The following is a 25,461-nucleotide window of genomic DNA, read 5'->3' on the forward strand; positions in this document are numbered from 1 at the left end:
GTCCACACGGAGAACCTGGGGCTGTCAATAAGGGCTTTCCATACACCTCGAATTCTGCACTGGGAACTCAGTGACTAGACCCATGGTGTGTGAGAAAGAAGAAGAAGAAGAGGTTGGATTCATACCCCATGGCCCTTCACTACCCAAAGGAGTCTCAGAGCGGCTCACAAACTCCTTTCCTTTCCCTCCCCCTCCCCACAACAGAGACCCTGTGAGGTAGGTGGGGCTGAGAGAGCTCTGACAGAAACTGCTCTTTTTCAAGGACAGCTGAGAGAACTATGGCTTGCCCAAGATCATCCAGCAGGTGCAAGTGGAGGAGTGGGGAATCAAACCCGGTTCTCCCAGATGAGAGTCCGCGCACTTCACCACGACACCAAACTGAAGAAGAAAAGAAGGAGGAGGAGGAGATTTGATTTATACCGTGCCCTTCACTACCCAAGGGAGTCTCAGAGCGGCTTACAAACTCCTTTCCCTTCCCCCTCCCCACAACAGACACACCCTGTGAGGTAGGTGGGGCTGAGAGAGCTCTTGACAGAAACTGCTCTCTTTCAAGGACAGCTCTTGTCAGAACTATGGCTTGCCCAAGGTCATCCAGCCAGGTGCAAGTGGAGGAGTGGGGGAACCAAACCTGGTTCTCCCAGATTAGAGTCCGCGCACTTCACCACGACACCAAACTTAGCCTTCCCCCCCCTGTTTTCCAGACCCCAAGTGGCTCCTGGAGCCGTGGGTTGACCCGCATGGGGAACTTACAGGTGGCTCCCAAGGGCCATTTCAGGGCTGGTGGGGATGAGGCTAAATCCTCTCCTCCTCACAGCCAAGCCCACGTGTGCCTGGGAACTCTCCAAGCCAGTCTCTGCAAAGGCCACAAGTGGGACAGGCGGACTTTGTCAGGTGTGAATCAGCCCTTAGTGAGGAACAACTCTTGCCCTCTCTGAGGTGCAAGAGGGGACCGTAGTTCGGGATACCTTACATAGTGAACATTTGACTCCAAGATGTGAGTTTGGAAAGTGCACACCAGAGGCATTCTGGGAGTTTGAGTCCCACTTGGCTCTACCCTGCAAATGGGCAAGACGGACAGCTGACCCTGACCCTAAAAGGAACAGGACTGAAGGCTACTGGAATGTCCATTGTATGTATCATCTTGTTCTTAATGCATTTTCTACTTTTTGTAATCCATTTGCTTCTGTTGCTTCTGGTGTGATTTCTTTGGACTGCTTTTTGTTCACACTGCCTTCCAGTCTTGCAATTCTAGTCCTACTGCACACTTCATTGGATAGCTTATGCTGTTTGACTGCATTTTATACACACACACACACACACACACACACACACACACAAAAACAGGGAGGGCGTTGTAACCTGCCTTGAGTCTCAATGAGAAAGATGGGCTATAAATAAAGTAAATAAATAAAATCTTGTAAAAAGCAGAGGGCTCCACCCAAACATAAGAGAAGCCAGTGTTGGACCAGGCCAGTGGCCCATCCAGTCCAACACTCTGTGTCACACAGTGGCCAGAAATTCCAGGTGCCATCAGGAGGTCCAGCAGTGGGGCCAGGACACCAGAAGCCCTCCCAAAGTTGCCCCTCCCCCCCCAAGCACCAAGAATACAGAGCATCCCTTGCCCAGACCGAGAGTTCCTATAAGAACACAAGGGAAGCCAATGCTTGATCAGGCCAGTGGCCCATCCAGTCCAACACTCTGTGTCACACAGGGGCCAAAAATACCAGGTGCCACCAGGAGGTCCAGCAGTGGGGCCAGGACACTAGAAGCCCTCCCACTGTTGCCCCTCCCCCCCAAGCACCAAGAAGACAGAGCATCCCTTGCCCCGGACTGATGAGAGTTCCTGTCTATAGCTTGTGGCGAATGGCCTCTGCTCCATAGGCTTATCCAATTCCCTCTTGAAGCTGTCGGTGCTTGTGGAATGTGAACCATCGCCCCCCCCCCCACGCGGTCCAGCCTTTTGTGGCTTACCTGCGTGCTGCCGCTAGAGTCACTCTGCAGGCGGGCCAAATTCTGTCGGCCAGAACTTCCACTCGGGGAAGACTGTGAGGAGGAAGAGGAAACACGTCAATGTGGCCAAGGCAACTCACAAGGACGAAAGGAAGGCGGAGGAGAAAGCACAGCTGCTGGAGGTTCTGCTGGGCCCCGATTAAAAAGCCACCCAGGAGATCCCCACGCCTGCCCTTGGCTGTCTCCTCTGTGCCAAAAGGGGTGAGTCAGGAACGCTTCCTCTCATTCCACGGTTCCTTTAGGGCTAAATGTACGAGGCGGACACATGAACCCTTTACAGCTCTGTAAGGCGGGGAAGTTCCGCCGGGCTTTTAGTTGAAGACAGCAACGGTTTCCACCATAGCAGGCACCCGTTTCGGCCTGCTCCTTAACCTGCCCGTGAGACGGAAGAACAGCCCAGAGCAGGTTTTGAAGTTAAATTAAAGACGCCATCTGGAGATGGTGTAATTAAGATCAATTGTTTGTTGATTTTAATCTGTATTTTGCATGTTTTAATCATTTGTAAATCACCCAGAGCCCTGTGTACTCGGGGATGGGACGATTCAGAAATCTTACTACTACTACTACTTCTACTACTACTGCTACTACTACTACTACCAGCTTCCAAATGAGGTCACATAACGTAAAGCACGGTTTCTTTGCATATGGTTGGTAAAGCAACTCAGAAAGATTATTACAACAATTTTTTAAATTTTCCAGACGACTGTAGGCAGGGGTCATTTCGTAGAAAAAGAGGTGCAGGAGCTCATTAGCATAATTCATTTGCATATGCCACACCCCCTGACCTCGCTGGAAGTGTGTCAGAAGGCAACACCCACTGCTCAGGCTCCACTGACCTGCTTTGGATTGCTAGCTATTGGGGGGGGGGGAGGAACGTGCAGATCTGTCCTCGCAGAGGAGGCAGAGCTTTTACCTGAATAAAACTTGGTCTTAAAGGTGCCACTGGACAGTTTTGAACCGGGGGGGTGGGGGGGAGCTCTGCAACTTACCGGGCTGCTTCTTGCTCTGACTGAGGGCTGCTGGGAGCAGGGGGAGGGGCTTGTTGCATGTGCCCACCCCCTGGACTCTTTACTGCCGGAGCTCCGCTCCTGTGCGCTCCTGCAGGAAATGACCCGCGGCCGCCCCAGAAGAGGGCAAGAGACCCGGCAGGCACACTCACGTCGTTGCTGATGGTAGAATCGTGGTGCATCATGCGCTCGAGGTGGAAATCGAGGCTGGCCCCGGAGGAGCACTTGGCCAGGGCGGCCGCGTGGGACTCCTTCTCCCTCTGCCTGACGATGGCCTCGCAGCCCAGCCACTCCGCCATGGTCTGGGCATAGCAGGCGTGGGTCTGGTGGTCCATCTGTGAGCCAAGAGACAGCGCGGGTCAAGCTGGAAGCCCCGCGGCCCCCAGAGAAGCGCCCCAAGCCCACAGAGCCGGGAAGGAACAGAAGGGGAAAGTCGCCCCTGTCTCTCACCTCCCTCCTCTCGGCTTCTGACATCCCAAATCGGTAATGCCCCAAGAGGAACGGCCAGACGGCTTTCCGGATCTCGGGCTGGACGCCTCCAAAGTAGACCAGGCGCAGCAGCTCCTTCTCCTGGAAGCTCTAAGGAGATATTGCAAAGACAAGCGTTTCTTGCGACCCGAACCCTAAGAGGTCTCTGGACTTCCCTCCAGTGTGGGAAGCGTACCCGCTCCCGCCACTCTTTCAGAGCGTCCATCGCTTTGTGGTGGAATCGGGAAGGGGAATGTGGGGAGGGTGGCGTCCAGGGAGGACCCGAGGGAGAAGGGGTGGCCATACCGAGCTGTCCTGCATGAACTTCTCCCAGATCTCCGCTGTCAGACCCAGGCTGGCGTCGCACGGCATGCTGGGAGAGACGATGTCGTGGTTCACCAGTGCCGAGAGGTGAGTGCGCACCGTGGAGAGGTGACGGCAGTAGGCCAGCCCTTTGCCAGGGAAAGCGAGAAGCAGGAAGAGAGAGAGAGAGAGAGGCTGCTCAGACCCGTTTGCAGCTGGTGGCCGCAGAAGACAGGCAGTTCCTTCCAAGGGAGGGCCACACAGCGGAGGTGTGGGAAGGAACCACATTCACTCCCTGTGCTGACCCACGCAGGGAAAGACTTTTCTTGGCCAGAGACCCCGGAGAGCCACTGAAAGTCAGAGGAGACGGGATGGCCTCCCACTCGCCTGGCTTCCAGTGCAAACTGTGCAGAACTGAACTTTTCAAGAGGGCTTTTCTGCTGAGGCAATAGGGTTGCTTTTACCTTCCCACCAAAACGGTACCTATTTACCTACTTGCAATTTCTTGCTTTCGAACTGCTAGGTTGGCAGGAGCTAGGGCCAGAAACGGGAAGTCACTCCATCATGCGGCACTTGGGTCTCAAACTGTCGAACTACAGACCTTCTGGTCTGCAGCTCAGCGTCTTAACCTCTAAACCACCACAGTGTTCCGTGCCCCTTGGCATTTAGTCAGGCCGGCCACATGACCACGGAAATGTCTTTGGACAGCGCTGGCTCTTCGGCTTGGAAATGGAGATGAGCACCGCCCCCTAGAGTCGGATTCAACTGGCTTTCGAGCAAGGGAAAACTTTACCTTTACTAATAGGGCTGCACCGGACAAAATGGCTTGACAAACTTACTTGGATAAATGACTGAGACTGGTCTGTACTGCTACTTATAGTTTACTGTAAAAGTAGGATCCTATTTATGTAATTTCTGTGCTGCTTAATGTGTCCCCTGAATACTTAGGCTGCAGCTCTTTCTGGGGGTTCCAGACTTCTAAAACCCTAGCGGCATCGGTGATTCAGTGTCCCATTCTGTCCACTGCACTCTATGTGTAATCCACCTTGAGTCCCATAAATAACATAAGTAAAATATTTGTTTATTTAATTCATCTATGCCCTGGCCTTTCTCCCCAACGGGGACCCAAAGAGGCTTCCATCCTTCTCCTCTCCTCCATCTTATCCTCACAACAGCCCTGCGAGGTAGGTGAGGCTGAGAGAATCGGACTGGCCGAAGGTCACCCAGCCAGCTTCCATGGCATGAATGGGGACTCAAGCCCAGGTCTCCCGGACCCTGGCCCGACACTCTAAGAAGAGAAGAGAAGAGATTGGATTTATACCCCGCCCTTCACTACCCAAAGGTGTCTCAGAGCGGCTGACAATCTCCATTCCCTCCCCCTCCCCACAACAGACACCCTGTGAGGTGGGTGGGGCTGAGAGAGCTCTTGACAGAAAATGCTCTTTTTCAAGGACAGCTCTGCCGGAAGTGTGGCTTGCCCAAGGTCATCCAGCAGGTGCAAGTGGAGGAGGAGTGGGGAATCAAGCCTGGTTCTCTCAGATTAGAGTCCGCACACTTAACCACGACAACCTCTGCTCAGAGTGTTCAAGGAGTTTTCTGTGATACCAGCCAGCTTGTGCCACCCAGAATGATTTTATCAACACCAGCCTGAGAGCCAGTTTGGTGTCGTGGTTAAGTGCGCGGACTCTAATCTGGGAGAACCGGGTTTAATTCCCCACTCCTCCACTCGCACCTGCTGGATGACCTTGGGCAAGCCATAGTTCTGATAAGAGCTGTCCTTGAAAAAGAGCAGTTTCTGTCAGAGCTCTCTCAGCCCTGTCTACCTCCCAGGGTGTCTGTTGTGGGGAGGGGAAGGGAGAGGAGTCTGTAAGCAGCTCTGAGACTCCAAGTGAAGGGCGGGTTATAAATCCAATCTCTTCTCTTCTTCTTCTTCTCCACAGGAGATTTCATGCCAGGTAGACCCCTGGGGCAGAATGAAGCCAGCAGGGCCTTGCTCGCCTGCCTGCCGCACCGGCTTTGTGTGGGCAGAGAGCGGGCGCTGGTTTTCCTCACTAGAGGGACAAGCAAGACAGGGACGTGTGGGAAGTGCACTCACAGCCTCCCAGTTGTTTGTAAAAGGAAAAATGTCTGTGTGAGGGGAAACGGGATGGCTAAACCCTTCCCCCCACACACAGACACCCAGTTTTCTGCGCAAAACTGCACCCCCCCCTAAATTGCTCGGCCACCCCTTCCTCTGCAAGTGGAAACACAGCTATGGGGGGAAAGGGGTACGAGGAAGAACGCCAGCAAAAAAACCCCAGGTTTCGCAGCCCCTCCCTACCCCCCTTCTTATCTCAGACTGGAAGCCTCCCCCTCAGAAGCTTTTCATTTTTTTTAACAAATGGAGACTGTTCCCCGCTGCGTCTCCTGCATCTCTTCTCGTCTGGCCCGTTGAGCTCCTGGCAAAGAGGTGCTGGTGATACTCACAGCCGTAGAAGGCCCTGGAGAGGATCTGGTACTTCATGTTGTCACACAGCAGCTTGAGCGGAGCCCTGGAGAGACAGAAGAGGCAGAAACCGCCAGTCCAGACGGGTGCCAAAAAGTGCTTTGACAGAGGCATCGCCTCCCATGGTATGAACACAAACCTTTGCTGCTTCACTGATCCCCTCTGGTCAAACAGGTTTGCTAGGTTTTTGACATAATACACAAGCCCACTGAACCAACGCTCCCTCTAAGCTTTGGAGTCTTGTGAGCAAAAATTCTACTTTGTGAGCTACCGGCATTAAAGTTGTGAGCGAGCCATTTGGCTCCTGCATAAATTAGTCTGCTCTGGAGCCATCCTTCCTGAGCGAAGACAAAAATGTGTGAGCTGAAGGCTAAAAAACTGTGAGCTAGCTCACACTAACTCAGCTTAGAGGGAACACTGCCAGTTTGGTGTCGTGGTTAAGTGCGCGGCCTCTAATCTGGGAGAACCGGGTTTGATTCCCCACTCCTCCACTCGCGCCTGCTGGATGACCTTGGGCAAGCCGTAGTTCTGATAAGAGCTGTCCTTGAAAAAGAGCAGTTTCTGTCAGAGCTCTCTCAGCCCCACCTACCTCACAAGGTGTCTGTTGTGGGGAGGGAGAGGAGTTTGAAAGCCGCTCTGAGACTCCTCTGGGTAGTGAAGGGCAGGGTATAAATCCAATCTCCTCCTCCTCCTCCAAACCTGTTTTCCAGTGGGCACAAAACCAGACCAACCTGAACAGCCCAAGTGCTGTCCAGGTATGAAAGACAGAATGGGGCTCCCAGGGCTGGGTCCAGTTGCCCCAGAGCACCGTATTCCAAATCTCCCACCTTCGGGCTCCCTTCCCATACCAAGCCGCCTGTGCAGGAGTGTGTTGCAGAGGATTCTGGGAGATGGTCCGGGGCGCGCGCAAACACACAGCGTCCATGCAGCATGAAGGCCAGACCTGTAGGCCTTCAGTCTTGCTCCATGTGAGCTAACGGGCCTTGGTGAACCCCTGCAACACTTCTTGGAGTCTCCGCACTGCACAGCGGCGGGCAGGCTCTCTCCAGGGGGATCTGATCTGCCACAGGTGATCCACACATCAATAAAGGGGTTCCCCAAACTCCTGCTCCGGCACTCCCCTCTGCTTCTGCTCACTCGAGGAGGCGCAATTCTGCAAGGTGCTCAGACCTGCGCAGTTCTGAGTACTCCGCATGACTGAGTCTGGTCGCTTGCCCGGCGTCTGAGCCTGGAGGCTACCACTCCCCTGGGGCTTGGCACAAGCAGGAGGTCTAGGGTAACCCAGAGCACCACTCTGGAGGCAGGGGGCTAGCGGAACCTTCTGGCCCCTTCCAAGGAGACGCCAGTCAGAGGCCTCCGCTAGGCCTCTGCCTAGCTGCCATGGGTGACTCTGGAATGTTGAGTTTCATTTCTGCTGCGTCTTCTATGTTTCTGTTATCTCTGTGCGACCGTCAGTGCCTGGGGAAAGTAGTCTTTCTCCTGGGAAAAGTAGCCCGTTACTTTGGCGGGCTCCTACCTGGTCCCTGATTGGCCCTGGGCCATCAGGGGGCCTCCTTGAATGAGGTATATCTGCTTGCCGCCCATGCGTCTCTTCAGTTCTAACACGAGATAGTTAAGATATCTACATACTCTCAATGTCTCGATAAACTTTACTTCTTTGAATGAAAGCTGCTGGGAGCCGATTGCTGCAGGAGTCTGACAAGAGGCCCCATTGCTGGCGGGAACCAGCCCCATAGCTAGGGAATTTGGGGGGGAGGGGGCCTCGAGAGCTAATTAAATCAAAGCGCAATGCATGCGACAAGTTGGGGCACTTTGGGGGCAGCCCGGGAAGGAGGGGGCCCAGAAGAAACACTAGGGGGCCAGGCCCCGTGGGCCCCACATTAGCTATGGGCTAGGCGGGAACCCTGAGCCAGCCCCCCCACCTCAGACTTTGCAATCCCTTCAGAAGAAGAAAAAGAAGAAGAGATTGGATTTACACCCTGCCCTTCACTTGGAGTCTCAGAGCGGCTTACAAACTCCTTCCCCTTCCCCTCCCCACAACAGACACCCTGGGAGGTGGGTGGGGCTGAGAGAACTCTGACACAAACTGCTCTTTTTCAAGGACAGCTCTGCCAGAACTACGGCTTGCCCAAGGTCATCCAGCCAGGTGCAAGTGGAGTGGGGAATCAAACCCGGTTCTCCCAGATTAGAGTCCGCACACTTAACCACTACACCAAACTGGCTCTCACACCAAACTGGCCTCCCCCCCATGCCTTCGAGCAGCCGTGCACCCCCCACCCCACCCCCGTGCCCATCAGACCGCCGTCCCACCACCGGGGGGGGGTCTCATTCCCTCACCTTTCGTGGTTGCAGCCATTGGAGGGGCCGCTCTCTGTTGAGCCGCCCTGGGAGCAAGACGAGCAGGAGGACTTGCGGGTGCTCGGCTGCCATATGGAGGGCAAGCCACTCGTGGGACCGTCCATCAGGTCCTGGGGGGCTGAAAGAGGCAGAAGAAGAGGGCGCGGCATTGAACTTGGCACCGAGAGAAAGAAGCGGCTTACTCTAAGAGCACAGAAGGAGAGCGCGGGAAGCCCGATCGGAAAGGTCGAGGCGCCGGGAGTATCGTACCAAGCCAATCACACGATCGGCATCCAATCACGATTCAGTCTCCGACGAAAGAGCGGCACAGGCGAAGGGCAACCAGAGAAGCACCCAGAGGCGGAGGGAAGGTGGACGTTCTCGAGGGCATCATAAATCGGAACCTTATCAAAAGGTAACCTCTGTCTCCAAGGCAAACCTAGGAACAGGGGGCAGGGGGGCCCTTTGTACCCTCCCCGCTTTGCGGGATTTGTCAGGGTCCTTCCCAAGCCACTCTCGGTCTCCGGTGGTGGAAAGGGCCAGGTAAGCTGCAGCCGATGTACAGCAGCAACCTAGAGGCTTTCGAAGGCAGGAGACAACTGGCCGTTCCCTGCCTCTGCATAGCGACCCCGGACTTCCTTGGCGGTCTCCCAACCAAGTACTCATCAGGGCTGACCCTGCATAGCTTCTCCGGGCTACTTATCCAGGGAGGAAGGGCAGGCCCTGATGTTAGTGGGGGTTGCAGACAGATCCGTGATTTGGGGGATGTAGGGTAAAGGTCCACCTAACCTGCACAAGAGAAGGTGTGCTAATGGAGAAGCCTCACCTTTCCCCTCTCACGTTCTCTGGTGCCCCCGTCCAACCGCAAAACAGCCCTGCTGGGGAGGGGTCTTCTCCTGGCAAACGTCCATCACTGCCAACATCTAGAGTGAGTGAGGTCCTTCTGTTCACTGTAACAACCGTTTCCATCTCCTTCCTCGTCTAAGCAAGCAAGGAGCTGAACTGACTTTAGGGGCTTTGCCCAAGGTTAGGTGAGCAGCACATCACTAGTCCCAGGCATTCCACTGACCTCTCAAGGCAAGCTCTTTAAGGGCTTGTTGGGAACAAGGCAGCCAACAGGGAGGGGTGTGTGTGTCTGGGCCCCCCAAGAACCTTGGTAGTCCACCTGTCTCATTTTACTCCGATGTGGCAGAGGACGCCTATAATTTTGCTACTTTGAGTGCTGCTAGAAGCCCCTCTAGGAACCTATAATCACACCTTTTAACTTTGTGAAATCATGGCAGCTCCTTTCTTACAGCAATGTGCCACGCTTTTCAGTTCACTTAACTGAAAAAGTGAATGATTATGGATTGGTGGAGAGGCTTCGGAGCTGCGGTGGCTCAAGTGGTTAAGACGCTAAACTGCAGGCTGTGGAAGGTCGGTAGTTCAGCAGTTCGAGACCCGGGTGCCGCATGACGGAGTGAGTTCCCGTCTCTAGTTCCAGCTCCTGCCAACCTAGCAGTTCGAAAGCAAGACATTGCAAGTAGATAAATAGGGACCACTTCGGTGGGAAGGTCACAGCGTTCCGTGTGCCTTGGTGTTCAGTCACGCCGGCCACATGACCATGGAAACGTTTTCGGACAGCGCTGGCTCTTCGGCTTTGAAACGGAGATGAGCACCGCAACCCTAGAGTCGGACTCGACTGGCTTTCGAGCAAGGGAACCTTTACCTTTACTTTTTAGAGAGGCTTTCTGTCCTCTGTCCCATTAAGGACTGGCGAGTTCTCTCCTTCTGATCTCTCCATCTGTCCATCCATGCCCATGCATGTGTGCACCTGCCTCCTTTCAACGAGCTGGGGGGGGGGGAGATCCGTGGTAGCTCTCAGCAACCCTGGCTGGGCCTTCCAAAAGGGGGTTTTCAGCCAGTCTTGGATGCTGCCAAATAAATCCGGGCTGACTCCCCCGCAGAGAGGTTTGCTCTGAGACCCCTCTGAATGGCAAGTTCTTATCTGCTTTGGGGAGTTCTGCAAAGACTCTCAGGCTCGTGGTTCGAAGGGTAATGGCAGAAGCAGTGGCAAAGTCACCCTGGAATGATTTCGCCCATCAGAAGATTTTTTTTAAAAAGTTATAAATCACTCCCGACTGTCCCAAGCGATGCAATCGAGTCAAGAGACCCCAGAAGACCTGCTGGGTTCTTCTCTCGACACGCCCCACAAAAGGGAGCACCTCTCCGGTGAAGGAAAGAGCCCACGTCCACGAAGCAGTTTGCAGAAGGGAGGAGAGCAGGAAAGCAGCTCTGCGTCGCAGAGAAGGTGGCTTGGCAGACGGTGGCATTTGCGTGAACCCAACAGCAGCCAACCAGATAAGAGACTCACAGGGCAGACTGAACCCTTTCTAAGCCCGTTTAGTTCAATGGACGGAGAAGAGTCTAACTCTGCTTAGGCCTATGCGGTTAACAGACTAACTGTTTGGGCCTCACCCAAAGAGTGATGAACATGTGGAATTCACTGCCACAGGAGGTGGCGGCGGCTACAAGCATGGACGGCTTCAAGAGGGAATTAAGAACATAAGAACATAAGAGAGGCCCATGTTGGATCAGGCCAAAGGCCCATCCAGTCCAACACTCTGTGTCTCACACAGTGGCCAAAAATACCAGGGGCCCTCAGGAGGTCCAGCAGTGGGGCCAGGACACCAGAAGCCCCCCCACTGTTCCCCCCCCCAAGCACCAAGAAGACAGAGCATCCCTTGCCCCAGAGTCCCTATCCATACCTTGTGGCTAATAGCCACTGATGGACCTTAGATATTATGATGATGGAATTAGATAAGCATCTGGAGCAGAGGTCCATCAGTGGCTATTAGCCACAAGGTATGGATAGGGACTCTGGGGCAGGTGATGCTTTGTCTTCTTGGTGCTTGGGGGGGCAACAGTGGGAGGGCTTCTAATGTCCTGGCCCCCCTGCTGGACCTCCTGAGGGCACCTGGTATTTTTGGCCACTGTGTGAGACACAGTGTTGGCCTGGATGGGCCATTGGCCTGATCCAACATGGGCGTCTCTTATGTTCTTATAGTAATGCAGATGTTTAGGAGGCGGATGCTCCCAAAAAGTTGGAACGCAAACTGAGGGCTGGAAGATGGGTTCCTGTGGGTCAGACAGGGAGGGTCAACATGGGCTGTAACATGCCCCTCCCTGCTGCAGCCCCTCCAGAGTCTCCTTCTCCCTGTTCCTGCTTCCAAGAAACCCCGGGAAATCGCCACAGGTCAAGCCTCCATGGGGGGAATCCCTGGGTCCCTGACCAGATCCACAAATGCCAACGTGAGCCAAGCCACCCCAGCCAGAAAATGGCTCCAATGCTCAGGTGGCGGCGGCAGCAGCATTACAGGGGTGGTGGGCGGGCCCAGATGTGGTGAGGAGAGAAGGGGCCCTTCCAGGGAAGCTCAGAGACCGTTTGGGCATCACCAGGACTTTGCCGGCAGTCAGAGTCATCCAGACCTTCTTGTCCCTGGGAGCGGCGAAGGTGGCGGAAGGCAGCGGAACGAAGAAGGGGCCCTTCACCACCACTACATGTGTGGGAAAGAGAGAAGAAATGTTGAAGCTGCGCCCGCGCCTCCGGAGAGCCCCTCTGAAGCTCACTCGGACAGGGCTCTTTCAGCGAGGGAGGGAACGTCAAAAGAGGTTAAGTGTGCGGACTCTAATCTGGGAGAACCAGGTTTGATTCCCCACTCCACCACTTGCTGTGGGGAGGGGAAGGGAGAGGAGTTTGTAAGCCGCTCTGAGACTCCAAGTGAAGGGCAGGGGTATAAATCCAATCTCTTCTTCTTCTTCTTTACGCAGTGAGCAATTAAAATGTGGAATTCGCTCCCAGAGGATGTAGGGGTGGCCACAGGAATAGAGAGCTTTAAAAGGGGATTAGATAGATTCACGGAGGAGAGGTCTAGCAGTGGCTACTATCCATGGTGACTAAGGGGAACCTCCACATTCAGAGGCAGTTGGCCTCTGAATCCCAGAGCCAGGAGGCAACATCAGGGGAAGGCCTCAGCCTCTCTGCCCTGTTGTTGGCCCTCCAGAGGAACTGGTTGGCCGCTGCGTGAGGCAGGATACTGGACTAGAGGGACCCTCCGTGGTCTGATCCAGCAGGGCTCTTCTGAGGTTCTTATTAGGGGAAGGCCTCAGCCTCTGTGCCCTGTTGCTGGCCCTCCAGAGGAACTGGTTGGCCGCTGCGTGAGGCAGGATACTGGACTAGAGGGACCCTCCGTGGTCTGATCCAGCAGGGCTCTTCTGAGGTTCTTCTCAGGGGAAGGCCTCAGCCTCTCTGCCCTGTTGTGGGCCCTCCGGAGGGACTGGCTGGCCCCTGTGTGAGACGGGAGACTGGACTAGATGGACCCTCACTGGTCTGACTCAGCAGGGCTCTTCTGAGGTTCTTCTCAGGGGAAGGCCTCAGCCTCTCTGCCCTGTTGTTGGCCCTCCAGAGGAGCTGGTTGGCCTCTGTGTGAGGCAGGATGCTAGACTAGATGGACCCTCACTGGTCTGATGCAGCAGGGCTCTTCTTAGGTTCTTATCAGGGGAAAGCCTCGGCCTCTAATGCCCTGTTGCTGGCCCTCCAGAGGCACCAGTTGGCCCCTGTGTGAGACAGGAGGCTGGACTAGAGGGACCACCAGTCTGATCCAGCAGGGCTCTTCTGATGTTCTTACGAAAAGAGCCCAGAGACTCAGACAAGAAATTATTCGTTGCCATCCACGGTTCCCCCAAACCACTCCCTTTCCTTCCACCATCAAAAGCAAGATGGGCAGTTTGTTGGGGTTTGCTTATGTGATGCAGTAAAGCACCAGGCCCCCGGATGGCACGGTGCGAAAAGATGAGCCCACCTGGAAGCTCCACTGACAATGGCACCCCCCCCATTTCCCTTGCCCCATGGCACATTCACAGCATGCACTGGTTTGCATCTCCACTTGTGTGTGAAAGACCAGTTTTTTTCTAACAGCACTCTGGGGGACCGGGGCTTCCTTGCCCCCATTTCTCCCACCTGTGCACTGTCTCTCCGCAGGTCTCACCACTGCTGACATAAACAGGGGTCAACACAACCAGCACACGGAGAGAGCAGCGCCAAATACCAAGTAACTAGAGGAGCCCCAACCCAAACTGAATCCCACGTGGCAGAGGCCGCTGTCAACTGAAACATCACAAAACTCCCACAGAGGACAGCACCAGCAAGGCCTTTGCATGCAGAGTAGCTCAACTGTCATATATACAACAAGTTTCTCATCCTCATGGCTACCGGGATATTCTTGAGAGTGCCTTGGCTTTTTCCTGACCAGATCTAGGGCTGCTTGCTGAATAAGGAGGGTGAGCTTCCATGCCCTGCAAACCTTCCCTGGTTAGAAAAGGTAAAATAAAACTCGCAAGCTAGTTACATTCGCAAAACACGCTATGTGAATTTCATGCTTCTCTGCTGCTTGTATTAGGCAAAGGATTCCCACTTTTCTTGATATGTAATTTTAGGTTTCTGACCTGTATTGCCCACAGACCAGAACATCCATCTACAATCCCGGGGGGAGGGGGGGAGTCGGAGGTGTCACGGCTATTGCTGTACCTGAAAATCAGCCCCAGGAGAACCAAGTGGGCCGGCTCTCCCAGTTTTTCTGGAGCAAGCCAACTCACCAAACTCTGACTGCATTCCCGGGTAGAGGATTCGGAAAACGTAGTCTGTGGCTTCGTCGTCCTCCTTGTCTGACGTGGACTCTGCAGATCCTTGGGGGCTGCGCTTTTTCAGCTTTGGAAAGACTTTCCCCTGTAGGAACCCAAAACACCAGGATGTGAGAGGTCCTAGCCAGACAGCCGGGGGGGGGCAGATTCTGGAGGGCGGCCAGCCAGCAGGGAGGGAGGTGAAGGCCGAGGTCAGTCTTCCATGGACCCGGCACCAGGAAGAAGCTCCCTCCCATGCAGGGAAGAGATCTGGAATGGCCCTGCTTGTTAGGATGGGGGCTCCAGCATCCACTCTCTCCTTGGACTCTTTTATCTATTTCAACCTGTTCCGAATGACACCAGGCACCGCTTCCTCCTTAATAGTAAAGGTCAAGGTTTCCCTTGCTCAAAAGCCAGTCGAATCCGACTCTAGGGAGGTGGTGCTCGTCTCCGTTTCCAAGCCGAAGAGCCAGCGTTGTCTGAAGACGTTTCCGTGGTCATGTGGCCGGCATGACTAAATTCCGAAGCGCACGGAACACTGTTACCTTCCCACCAAAGCGGTACCTATTTACCTACTTGCAGTTTCTTGCTTTCGAACTGCTAGGTCGGCAGGAGCTGGGGCCAGAGACGGGAGCTCACTCCGTCACGCGGCACTCGGGTCTCGAACTGCAAAGCTACCGACCTTCCGGTCTGCAGCTCAGCGTCTTAACATGTTAAACTTGGGCCAAATGATGCTTTGTGACCTATAAGCCACAGTCATGGGACGCGACACCTCAAATACTAATGTGTTTTATTCTCGCAGACACTTCCGCGAGACGAAGAACAAAATCTTGTTCGTCTCCCACAAGACTCTTCTGCTCAAGGGGTCCCTCTCTGGATGTCTTTGCTACAGACACATTTTAATTCTTTTTCAGATATTTTACCTTGCGGAAGGGCATTCAAAAGCATTCCTGATTCACGAAGCGTTAAGATCAATACTTACTAACACAAATACAACTAGTTCTAAAGAGGGCTTTCTTTTCTTTTCTTTCTTTGAAAAAGAGGTGCCGGAAGCCTCAAGAGGGAAGTGAAGTTTTTAGTCCATATACTGAAAACTCACGAACTTTTAAACATTTTAAAAAGAATTTTGTCAAAGAGGTTACGGAACTCTGTTCCGGTGCGTTCCCCCAGAAAAAAAGCCCTGGTTCTAATATCCAGAAACCATCTACTGTTAGCTACTCTGCAATTTAAAAACGTCCCCAGAGCCCCGGCTTACGATAAGGGAGAGCCAGAGGGGGTTAGCGGGGACAGTGCCGCACAAGAAATCTGGGGAAAGCAGGTTTAAATTCTGCCTCAATTACTTGCTGAGAAACCTGGCACCAGTCAGACACTCTCAGCTTGTCCCACCTCGCAGGGCTGCTGTGTGAGGATAAAAGAGATGCAGAGAGAATGATGTCGGAGGCCACTCCAGGCCACCACTGGAGAAACACACCACTTAAGCATTCTGACGGTATCTGAAGGAGTGAGCCGTGACTCACGAAAGCTCCTCCCCTGCCACAAATGTTGTTAGTCTTTCGGGTGCTCCTGGACTCCTGCTCTTTTCTCCTGCTACAGACAGGCTAACACCACTGTCTGTCTTGATCTATCTCCATGGAAAGCACTGAGTTTAGCCGCACAGAATGGAAATCCATCAACCTTGTGATATAAGGACAGACGGACTCCCACTCTAGCTATATCCGAGGAAGTGAGCAGAGACTCACGAAAGCTCCACCCCTGCCACAAATGTTAGTCTTTCAGGTGCTCCTGGACTTGTAACGATTTCATGTTTTGTGTGTTTGTGTCTTTAATAGTGGTTTGCATGGATGTGTGAGGATAATGTAGAATGCTGGACAGGCATGTGGTGTGATTGGTGATTGACAGAGAGGGGGAGGGAGGATAAGATATGTCAGTCAAGAGTGTCAGTTGAAGGGTGTCTGTTAGAGTTATGAGAGTTGAAAAAGACAGTTAAACAGGGTCAGACAGCAGAGAGAGTGCTGTGTGAAAGCAGTTGTTATAAGTTCTGTCTAGTAAAAGAGTTAAGCAGTTTGTTCGTTTTAAGGTCTGAGAGAGAGAAGTCTTGTGTGTGTTATGAAAAGTTAAAGCATAAAGAAACAGTAACCATATATGGTCTAAGGAAAATATTGTTACAAAGCGACATGCCCACATCCCTGTCAGTAAGAGGGAAAAGTGTGTGAAACATCCAATAAATCTACTTTTATTTAAGATAACAGTTCTGAACGAAATTCTTCTCAGGAAACACATAGTCCTTCGAAAGCCCAGACCCTGGGTCACAATACCAAAACCAGAAGAAGAAAATATTATAGAAATAGGTGTGGGAAAGCCTAAATTTCCCTGGTGGCAGCCAGATTACCCTGAGAGCAAACATAAAGAACATTTTAAAGTAAAACTAGACCTCCCCAAATAAGAGGTCGTCACAGGTGGGTTGAATTCACTCCCACCTGTGATGACCTCTTCTCTGGGGAGGTCTGGTTTACCTTTAAAAGTTCTTATGTTTTATTTTCCTATGGGTAATCTGGCTGCTCTTTTCTCCTGCTACAGACAGACTAACAGGGCCACCCATCTTGATCTACCTCCATGGAAGGCACCACATTGAGCCGTACAGAATGGAAATGGATCAACCCTGTGAAGAAGCCTGCACAGGTACAGACAGACATCACCTTTCTCACCGAGTGCAGAAAACTTAATCTTATACCAAAGGGGCTGAAGAAGTGAGCCGTGACTCACGAGAGCTCCTCCCCTGCCACAGATTTTGTGAGTCTTTCAGGTGCTCCTGGACTCTCTGGCTCTTTTCTACCGCTGCAGACTAAGACGGCAACCCACCTTGAGCCTAAGCAAACGTCACAAAACAAGCAGAGCGCCCTGGCCTTTCCCCGCCCTCAAAGGTCCTTGGGTAGGAGGTCTAGGAAAGACCTTCTCCACCTGAGCCCCTGGAGAGCCTCTGCTCATCAGCACCGACTCCTTCGCACCAGGTGGCCCTCAGGGAGGACAGGACGGCCACGGGCACAGGGATACAACCACCCCAGGGACCAAGCCCTCGCTCAGAGCGCCTCACCTTCCCCCTCTGCGACCAGAGAGGCGGGTCCAGCTGGCCGTGGGGCAGGAGCCCGTTTTCCAGGCAAGAGAGGAACTGCAGGAGGTGACCGCCTCTGGGGAAGTGCAGCGGAGGCCGCTGGATCCCGTCTTGACTCACCAGGACGACTGTCCCCCCGCTGTCTACTGCTGGCAAGAGAAAGGAGAGTGCCACGAAAGGGGTAGCAGAGGGGAGAAGAAGGAGGCAGGAAGCCCCCCAGGTGCCCTGGCTGGGGGACCGACCAGTACACATCCTGCATCGCAGGCAACAATTGTGGCGCTCAAAGTGGGAGCTTCGTGACGGGCAGTGGAGACCAAACCCAGTTCAGGGTCTGCCCAGCCCTCTCCCTCCCGGCAGCGTGGACCGTCTCACCCCCTGCCATTGGCCGGCACTCGGGACTGGCCACGCCAGGAGCCCCGGCCTGGATGACCGAAGGAGACCTTCCACCTGCTGCCCGCCCAGCTCTGGCGGCTGACGGCCTGAGCAGGAGATCTCCCCCTCCTCGAGTCAGGCCTGGCTCCAGCCGGGGAGTTTCACCCTCACACACAATGCCCTCCCTCAGCTCTATGGGGGCCTCTGGACACGGGGACACCCAAGTGGTGACTCCGGCAGCTTCTCTGGTCTGGCTGGCGGCACAACGGCACACCTGCCAGGACGTGCAGTCAGCTGCAGCAGAGCTCCCCCAGAGGCCTCTTTCTCCACCTGGAAGCGGCGGGGAAAGGTTGGGCGGGGAGCATTGCTCCCTCTAAGCTGTGGAGTCTTGTGAGCAACAAGTTGTACTTTGTGAGCTCCTGGCATTAAAGTGGTGAGCAAGCCATTTGGCTGCTGCATCAATCAGTTCGCTCTGGAGCCCCATCCTTCCTGAGCTGAGACAAAAATATGTGAGCCGGAGGCTGAAAAACTGTGAGCTGGCTCACACTAACTCAGCTTAGAGGGGACACTGGCTCCGGGGAGGGCTCTGAAGGTGGCTCATCCCTGGGGGGGGTGGGGAATGCAGCTAGTGGGAGGATGGAGAGATGCGCTGCTGGGCCCGGCCGCCCCCTTACCCTGTTGGTGGCAGTGCAGGTAGACAATCTCCTCCAGGCGGATGGTCATGGCGTAGTCCCAGTACACGCTGCAAGAGGGGAGAGAGACGTGGCTCAGTGCCACCCCCCACAGACCCGCCAGGGCCAGCCCATCCCCCTCCTGGGGGTCCACCTGAAGGGGGCAAAAAGAGAGGTCTCCCCCCCCAAAGCACTCAACTCGTCCTTTCTAGGAAGCCATATAGGCTCGTCGCCGTCACAGATCCCGTGTCCAATGAGTTCCGCAGGTTCTCGGGACGTGAAAATGGAGGCCACGTTTTCAGCCACTGTGTCTAGTGGCCACCGATGAGATCCGCCTTCCCTGTGTTTAAGCAGCCCGGTTACCCCCATGGAGAACGACAGGTTAAGGTGATGGGTGCCCCGACCCTTCACCACGACATCCACTTAGTTAGAGCCAGTGCGGTGCAGTGGTTAAGAGTGTCGGACTAGGGTCTCGGGGGCCCAGGTTCGAATCCCCACTCGTGCCAGGGAAGCTCGCTGGGTGGCCTTGGGCCAGTCACCCCCTCTCAGCCTGACCTACCTCACAGGGTTGTTGTGAGGATAAAACAGAGGAGGGGAGAGCGATGCAGGCTGCTTTGGGACCCACTGGGGAGATGGGTGGGGCATGAATGAATTAGATAATTAAGTGATAAATAACCGTGTGACATTTCAAACAATGCTCCCTCTAAGCTGTGGAGTCTTGAGAGCAGAAAATCCTACTTTGTGAGCTACTGACATTAAAGTCGTGAGCGAGCGATTTGCCTACTGCATCAGTTAGTTTGCTCTGGCGCCGTCCTTCCTGAGCAGAGAAAAAAATGTGTGAGCCGGAGGCTAAGAAACTGTGAGCTAGCTCACACTAGCTCAGCTTAGAGGGAACACTGATTTCAAACAGCCAAGTCCTGCTCAGAAGCAGGGTGCATCAGACCGGAACCTCAGTGGGCCACAACAAGGAGACTTCACGGAAAATTCAAGACCCCAGGGCTTAATCTGGATCTTGAACTCCTAACTCAGTGGAGCTGCCAACATTTCACATCTCCTACCCGACTGATGTTATTTTATTCCACTGTCCCATTTCCTCCTACAGGAGTTTTGATGCGTCTTACACCCTCTCCATGGGCCGTGGTGGCTCAGAGGTTAAGACACTGAGCTGCAGACTGGAAGGTCTGTCGTACGGCAGTTCAAGACCCGAGTGCCACGTGATGGAGTGAGCTCCCGTCTCTGGCGCCAGCTCCTGCCAACCCAGCAGTTCGAAAGCAAGACATTGCAAGGAGATAAATAGGTACCACTTCGGTGGGAAGGGAACAGCGTTCCGTGTGCCTCGGCATTTAGTCACGCCGGTCATATGATCACAGAAATGTCTTCGGACAGCGCTGGCTCTTCAGCTCGGCAATGGAGATGAGCAAGGGAAACCTTTACCTCACACCCTCTCTAGCTGAACTGACTTATTTGGTTTGTTTTATACCAGCCCCATTCTGTAACATACCCCCCCTCCTGCGGGGTATTTAACCAGGGCTAATGGATCCCCCCCCCAAAAAATCCACTGTTAAGTCAAGGTCTTTCTATTGCATCACTTGGGGACAGACGGGGCAGAGTGAGGCCCAGCTATTACACGACGCTTTGGACAGCTGCTGAGCTTGGAGCCCTTTGTGCAGAAGAGCATTTTCTCTTTGTTTCCTACCACCTGCACGGACTCAGAGGTCAAAGGGGTGCGTCAGAGACCACAATCGTGTCCTGCCATGACCTTTTGGGGAATCCGGCTCCAGCATGTGAGCAGGGACAGCCAACCGCACCCATCCAGGCCAAAAGAACAGTAGAAAGGGTAGGGTTGGAATGCTGCCCTACCCACGAGCCTCTTCTCCCGACCAGTATAGGGGGAATGGGCTCCTTTGATGCCATCTGCTGCCCAGCCAGTATTCACCAATTAATCGGCAAATAAGCTTTCTAGACGACCAGGATCACGGGGGCAGAGACGTCCCTTTCAGAAAGCCTCCACGTAGTTGAAACTCCTGCCAGCGCTCACCAAAGACTGGTTTACACGGTTCTCTTCAATGTTTATTTCAGACTTTCATAGACTGCTTTTCTGTCATACAGGCAAGCAATCCTGGCCCACCGGAATGTGTGAACTGGAAATACACAACACGTAAAGCTCCTTTATACCGAACCAGAACCTTGGTCCATTAGTTTCAGTACCGGCTGGAGCTCTCCAGAGGTCCTTCACATCAACCTATTCCCTGGCTCTTTTAACTGGGCACGCCGGGGATCGAACCTGGGACCTTCAGCATGCCAAGCAGAGGCTCTTCCGCTGAGCCACAACCCTCCCCAGCACACATGAAACTGCCTTCAACTAAATCAGACCTTCAGTCCATCAAGTTCAGTCTTGTCTACTCAGACTGGCAGTGGCTCTCCAGGGTCTCAGGCAGAGAAAAATCTTTCACATCCCCTCCTGCCTGGTCCTTCACTGGAGATGCTGTTGGGGATTGAACCTGGGACCTTCTGCATGCCAAGCAGAGGCTCTACTGCTGAGCCACGGCCCCTCCCCGAATCCCAGGTACTGCCAGCAGTGTCACGGGGGGAAAAGAGTCCCCACTACTGAGAAAGTGAGTGCCGGCTGGGTGTTCCTTCTGTCGATGGGTCCTCTGCATCTCTCGGGTCAGGGGAAGCAAAGAGACAAGGAAAAGTCCACACTTCTCCCGAGACAGAAGGATGCAAACTCCTACGCAGGACAGCTTGTTGACGGGTGCATGGGAGCCGGGCTTGCCCTCTCCAAGGTGCCTCAGGCCACTCTGGACAGGAGGAAATCTGGGGTACCCCACATGACTGGGAAGAACATGGGCTCCCTTGTGAGGAGACCGAGGGACACACTCCGGTATCTAAAACGATGCGCAAACAACACAAGACCACCTCCTCCCACCAGAATTGCTAGCGCTATTTGGTTAGACTCGGGAGGGCCTTATGGCAGCCCCCAGACCCACTCGTCATTCATAAATGGGGGGGGGTACATGTGTGAGTCACCTTTTCTCGTAGTCCAGGTCTCCCATAGAGCCATTCATCAGCTGGTTCGGAGTCCACTTCAGTGTCATGATGTCGGCTGTCTGGTGAAGGGAGAGGTATCCTGGAATGGACTCCATGTCATCTCGCTGGGAAGAGAGAAAATACATGAGGCGGCAGCTAGAAGGCAGCTCCACCACTAGAACTTGGAGCCACCTAATGACATGGATAGGCAATAGGTTATTCCGCAGGGCCTGCAAGACGGAGCTCTTCCGCCAGGTTTTTGACGGAGGCGGCGGACATTCCTCCCCAACCCCCACCCCGCTCCGGTGGCCTGGACCTGAATAGTCATACGAGACTACCTACCCCTGAGACACCTAGCTAAACTATGCACGGCACTTTATGAAAATGTTGTTATATGGCTTTCATCTGTTTTGTTTCAACTGTATTGGGTACTGTACGTAGATGTGGAGGTGTTAGCCGGCGAACGGAATGTCCAGCGCGTAAGATCGAAAGTCTAGAAAGAACTCTTCGGCATCAAGAGGGCTTGTAATGGGCTATCCGGCCAGGCGGTGGCAGTGCTGCGCTGCAACTTGAAGCAGTCCTGGAGAAAAGCTGATGACATCAAGCCACGCCGAGGGAAAATGCCGTTGGAACATGTCTGACCCTACAGCTGAACAAACTCCCCGTCGACTGCAAACATGTGTGATTTAAAGATTTATATGTTGTCTTCCCTTACCCCTTTGAATCATTGTTAGTCCCATGTGTATATGAGTAACTGTAAATCGCTCAGAGCCAGCAAGCTCTGCAGGACTGAATGATTAATAAATGGAAATATTTATTATTATTATTATTATTATTATTATTATTATTATTATTATTATTATTATTATTATTATTATTATGTTGCTTTATGATGCAGGACACAATACAGTTAAAACAATTAAAACAGATTAAAGCCATATACCAGACCACCTCACATGTCTCTTGAGAAATCTGTATAAGGGTCAAGAAGCGACAGTTAGAACTGGATATGGAACAACTGATTTGTTTAGCATAGGAAAAGGAGTACAATGAGTACATATTGTCACCCTGCTTATTTAATTTATATGCAGAGTACATCATGAGAAATGCCAGCCTGGATGATTCAAAAGCCAGAATTAGGATTGCTGGAAAAAAGATCAACCTCAGATATGCAGACAATACCACTCTAATAGCAGAAAGTGAAGAGGACCTCAAGAGCCTCTTGCTGAAGGTCAAAAAGGAGAGCGCAAAGGTTGGCTTGAAACTCAACATCAAAAAACCGGGCCCCATCACTCCTTGGCAAATAGAAGGAGAAGTCGTGGAAGTAGTGACAGACTTCATGTTCCTGGGATCCAAGATCACTGCAGATGGTGAGTGCAGCCCTGAAATTAAAAGACGCCTGCTCCTTGGGAGGAAAGTGATGGCAAAACTAGACAGCATAGTAAAAAGTAGAGACATCACCCTGCCAACAAAAGTCCACATGGTCAAAGCAATGGTATTCCCAGTAGTACTGTATGGCTGCGAGAGTTGGACTATAAGGAAGGCCGAGCACCAAAGAATAGATTCTTTTGAACTATGGTGCTGGAGAAGACTCTTGAGAGTCCCTTGAACTGCAAGAAGATCAAATCAGTCAATCCTAAAAGAAATCAACCCTGACTGTTCCCTGGAAGGCCAGATAATGAAACTGAAGCTCAAATACTTTGGCCACCCAATGAGAAGGGAGCACTCACTGGAGAAGACCCTGATGCTGGGAAAGATTGAAGGTCAAAGAAGAAGGGGACGGCAAAGGATGACATGGTTGGACAGTGTTATCGAGGCACTGAACATGAAATTAAGAAAACTCTGGAGCACAACAGAAGACAGGAGGGCATGGCATGATGTGTTCCATGGGGTTGCAAAGAGTCGGACTCGACTGTGTGACTGAACAACAACAACAAAGCCATATAACAACATTTTCTTAAAGTGCCGTCAATAGTTTAGCTAGGTATCTCAGGGGTAGGTAGTACAGGCCAGAAAATACGTACAGGTCAGAAAAGGAAGTACTTCTTTCGTCAATGAGTAATTAACCTGTGGAATTACTTCTTCACCCAAAGAGTGATGGAATTCACTGCCACAGGAGGTGGTGGCAGCTACAGGCATGGACGGCTCCAAGAAGGGAATTAGATAAGCATCTGGAGCAGAGGTCCATCAGTGGCTCTTAGCCACAAGGTCTATAGATAGGAACTCTCAGTCTGGGGCAAGGGATGCTCTGTATTCTTGGTGCCGGGGGGGGAGCAAGAGTGGGAGGGCTTCCAGTGTCCTGGCCCCACCAGTGGACCTCCTGATGGCACTGGGTATTTTTGGCCACTGTGTGACAGAGTGTTGGACTGGATGGGCCATTCGCCTGATCCAGCATGGGCTTCTCTGATGTTCTTGTGTTCTTAATTGACAGCCAGTGGATGTACTGATGGCCACAATCACAGAGGTTCTATCAGTGGTGATCAGCCATGGTCACTGAAGGGTAACTCCATATTCAGAGGCAGTAAACGTCTGAAAGCCAATGCTAGGAGGCAACATCAGGGGAAGGCCTTGGCCTCTATGCCACTATTCGTTGGCCCAAAAAAGGCCATCTGATTAGCCAGGGTCTGAAACAGGATGCCAGACTAGGTGGACCACTGTTCTGATCCAGCAGTGTTCTTCTTATGTCCAAAGCAAGGTTCTAGTCTGTGTGGTTTGAATATCTGAAATTTCAGGGTTCTCAAGAATGACTTTTAAGAAATGGGAGGAAAAGAGAAGAGCCCTTCGTGCTCTCCAGACCTCCTCGAGTATCCTCACAGTTACCTAAAGAATAATTTCAACAAAAAGCCAGCAAATTTCCAGAATTTGCACAAAGTGCCAGAAGCATTAACTATGGCTTGGTGGGGGATGGAGAGGGGACTCATGAGAAGAAGAAGGAGGAGGAGGAGGAGGAGATGGAGATGGAGATTGGATTTATTCCCCACCTTTCAAGGAGGAGGAGGAGGAGGAGGAGGAGGAGGAGGAGGAGATTGGATTTATACCCCACCCTTCACTCGGAGTCTCAGCGCGGCTTACAAAGTCCTTCCCCTCCCCACAACAGACACCCTGTGAGGGAGGTGGGACTGAGAGAGCTCTTTCCAGAACTATCCTTGAGAGAACAGCTCTGCCCAAGGTCATCCAGCAGGTGCAAATGGAGGTGTGGGGAATCAAACCCGGCTCTCCCAAAGTAGAGTCCGTGCTCCTAACCACTACACCAAACTGGCTCTCTCAGCTTAGAATCCACTAGTCTCTTCCCATGCTGGAGGCCCTCTGCCGTCCCTACTGACTGGTTACTTACCGGCTGCACCAGGACGTTGTTTTTGCCGTACAGAAGGGTGGCCCTGGAGTTCTGGTGCAGGGACTCCACGTAGTCTCTGGCCGAGAGGGACGGCCGGTCATCCATGCTGCCACTGGAATGCCGTTTCTGGATCTAAGAAAGCCCAGCGGGAGGAGAAAGGGGAAGTGCTACTGGCCTTGCAGCCGTCATGGTGTCGAGGGAGAATCTGGCCAGCTGCAGCTTCTCTGGTCAGAAGGTTCCAGCAGAGCAAAAAGCTGGACTGGAAATCCTCCCTTACAAGGCTGGGGCGCTGTCACAAGGGAACCCGGGATGCGATGGGACTCATCTGTTTCCCAATAAGGGGGGAGACCTCAGGGAACTTCCCCCAGCCCACCTCTCTCCCCATCCAAGTGTGAAAATTTGTTGAATATATTTATTTTTATTTCCACTACGTGTCTGCAAATACAGCAGAACAGCAGGCCACCCTCCCCTGGAATAACAAGAAGAAGAAGAAGGAGAAGGAGGAGAAGGAGGAGAAGGAGGAGGAGGAGGAGGAGAAGGAGGAGGAGGAGGAGGAGGAGAAGAAGAAGAAGAAGAAGAGATTGCATGTATACCCTGCCCTTCACTCGGAGTCTCAGAGCGGCTTACAAACTCCTCTCCCTCCCCCTCCCCACAACAGACACCCCGTGAGGTCGGTG

The 25,461-nt window shown here is 53.1% G+C and overlaps 1 protein-coding gene across 1 annotated transcript in view; it reads right to left on the reverse strand.

Annotated features, from left to right (window-relative positions):
• SGSM1 (small G protein signaling modulator 1) overlaps window positions 1–25,461 on the reverse strand; it is a 67,534-nt gene that overhangs the window by 14,515 nt on the left and 27,558 nt on the right. Inside the window, exons 7-17 of the mRNA XM_015426419.1 lie at window positions 24,785–24,916; window positions 21,451–21,575; window positions 18,424–18,491; window positions 17,360–17,523; window positions 14,245–14,374; window positions 8,611–8,749; window positions 6,255–6,319; window positions 3,792–3,937; window positions 3,468–3,596; window positions 3,170–3,352; window positions 1,972–2,043 (exon numbers count right to left, since the gene is read on the reverse strand). Of these exons, the coding sequence (XP_015281905.1) occupies window positions 1,972–2,043; window positions 3,170–3,352; window positions 3,468–3,596; window positions 3,792–3,937; window positions 6,255–6,319; window positions 8,611–8,749; window positions 14,245–14,374; window positions 17,360–17,523; window positions 18,424–18,491; window positions 21,451–21,575; window positions 24,785–24,916 (1,353 nt within the window). The remainder of the gene's footprint in view (window positions 1–1,971; window positions 2,044–3,169; window positions 3,353–3,467; window positions 3,597–3,791; window positions 3,938–6,254; window positions 6,320–8,610; window positions 8,750–14,244; window positions 14,375–17,359; window positions 17,524–18,423; window positions 18,492–21,450; window positions 21,576–24,784; window positions 24,917–25,461) is intronic.

Source organism: Gekko japonicus, unplaced genomic scaffold, assembly GCF_001447785.1.
Source record: "Gekko japonicus isolate JY-2015 unplaced genomic scaffold, Gekko_japonicus_V1.1 scaffold856, whole genome shotgun sequence".
In the NCBI taxonomy this organism is placed as follows: Eukaryota; Metazoa; Chordata; class Lepidosauria; order Squamata; family Gekkonidae; genus Gekko; species Gekko japonicus.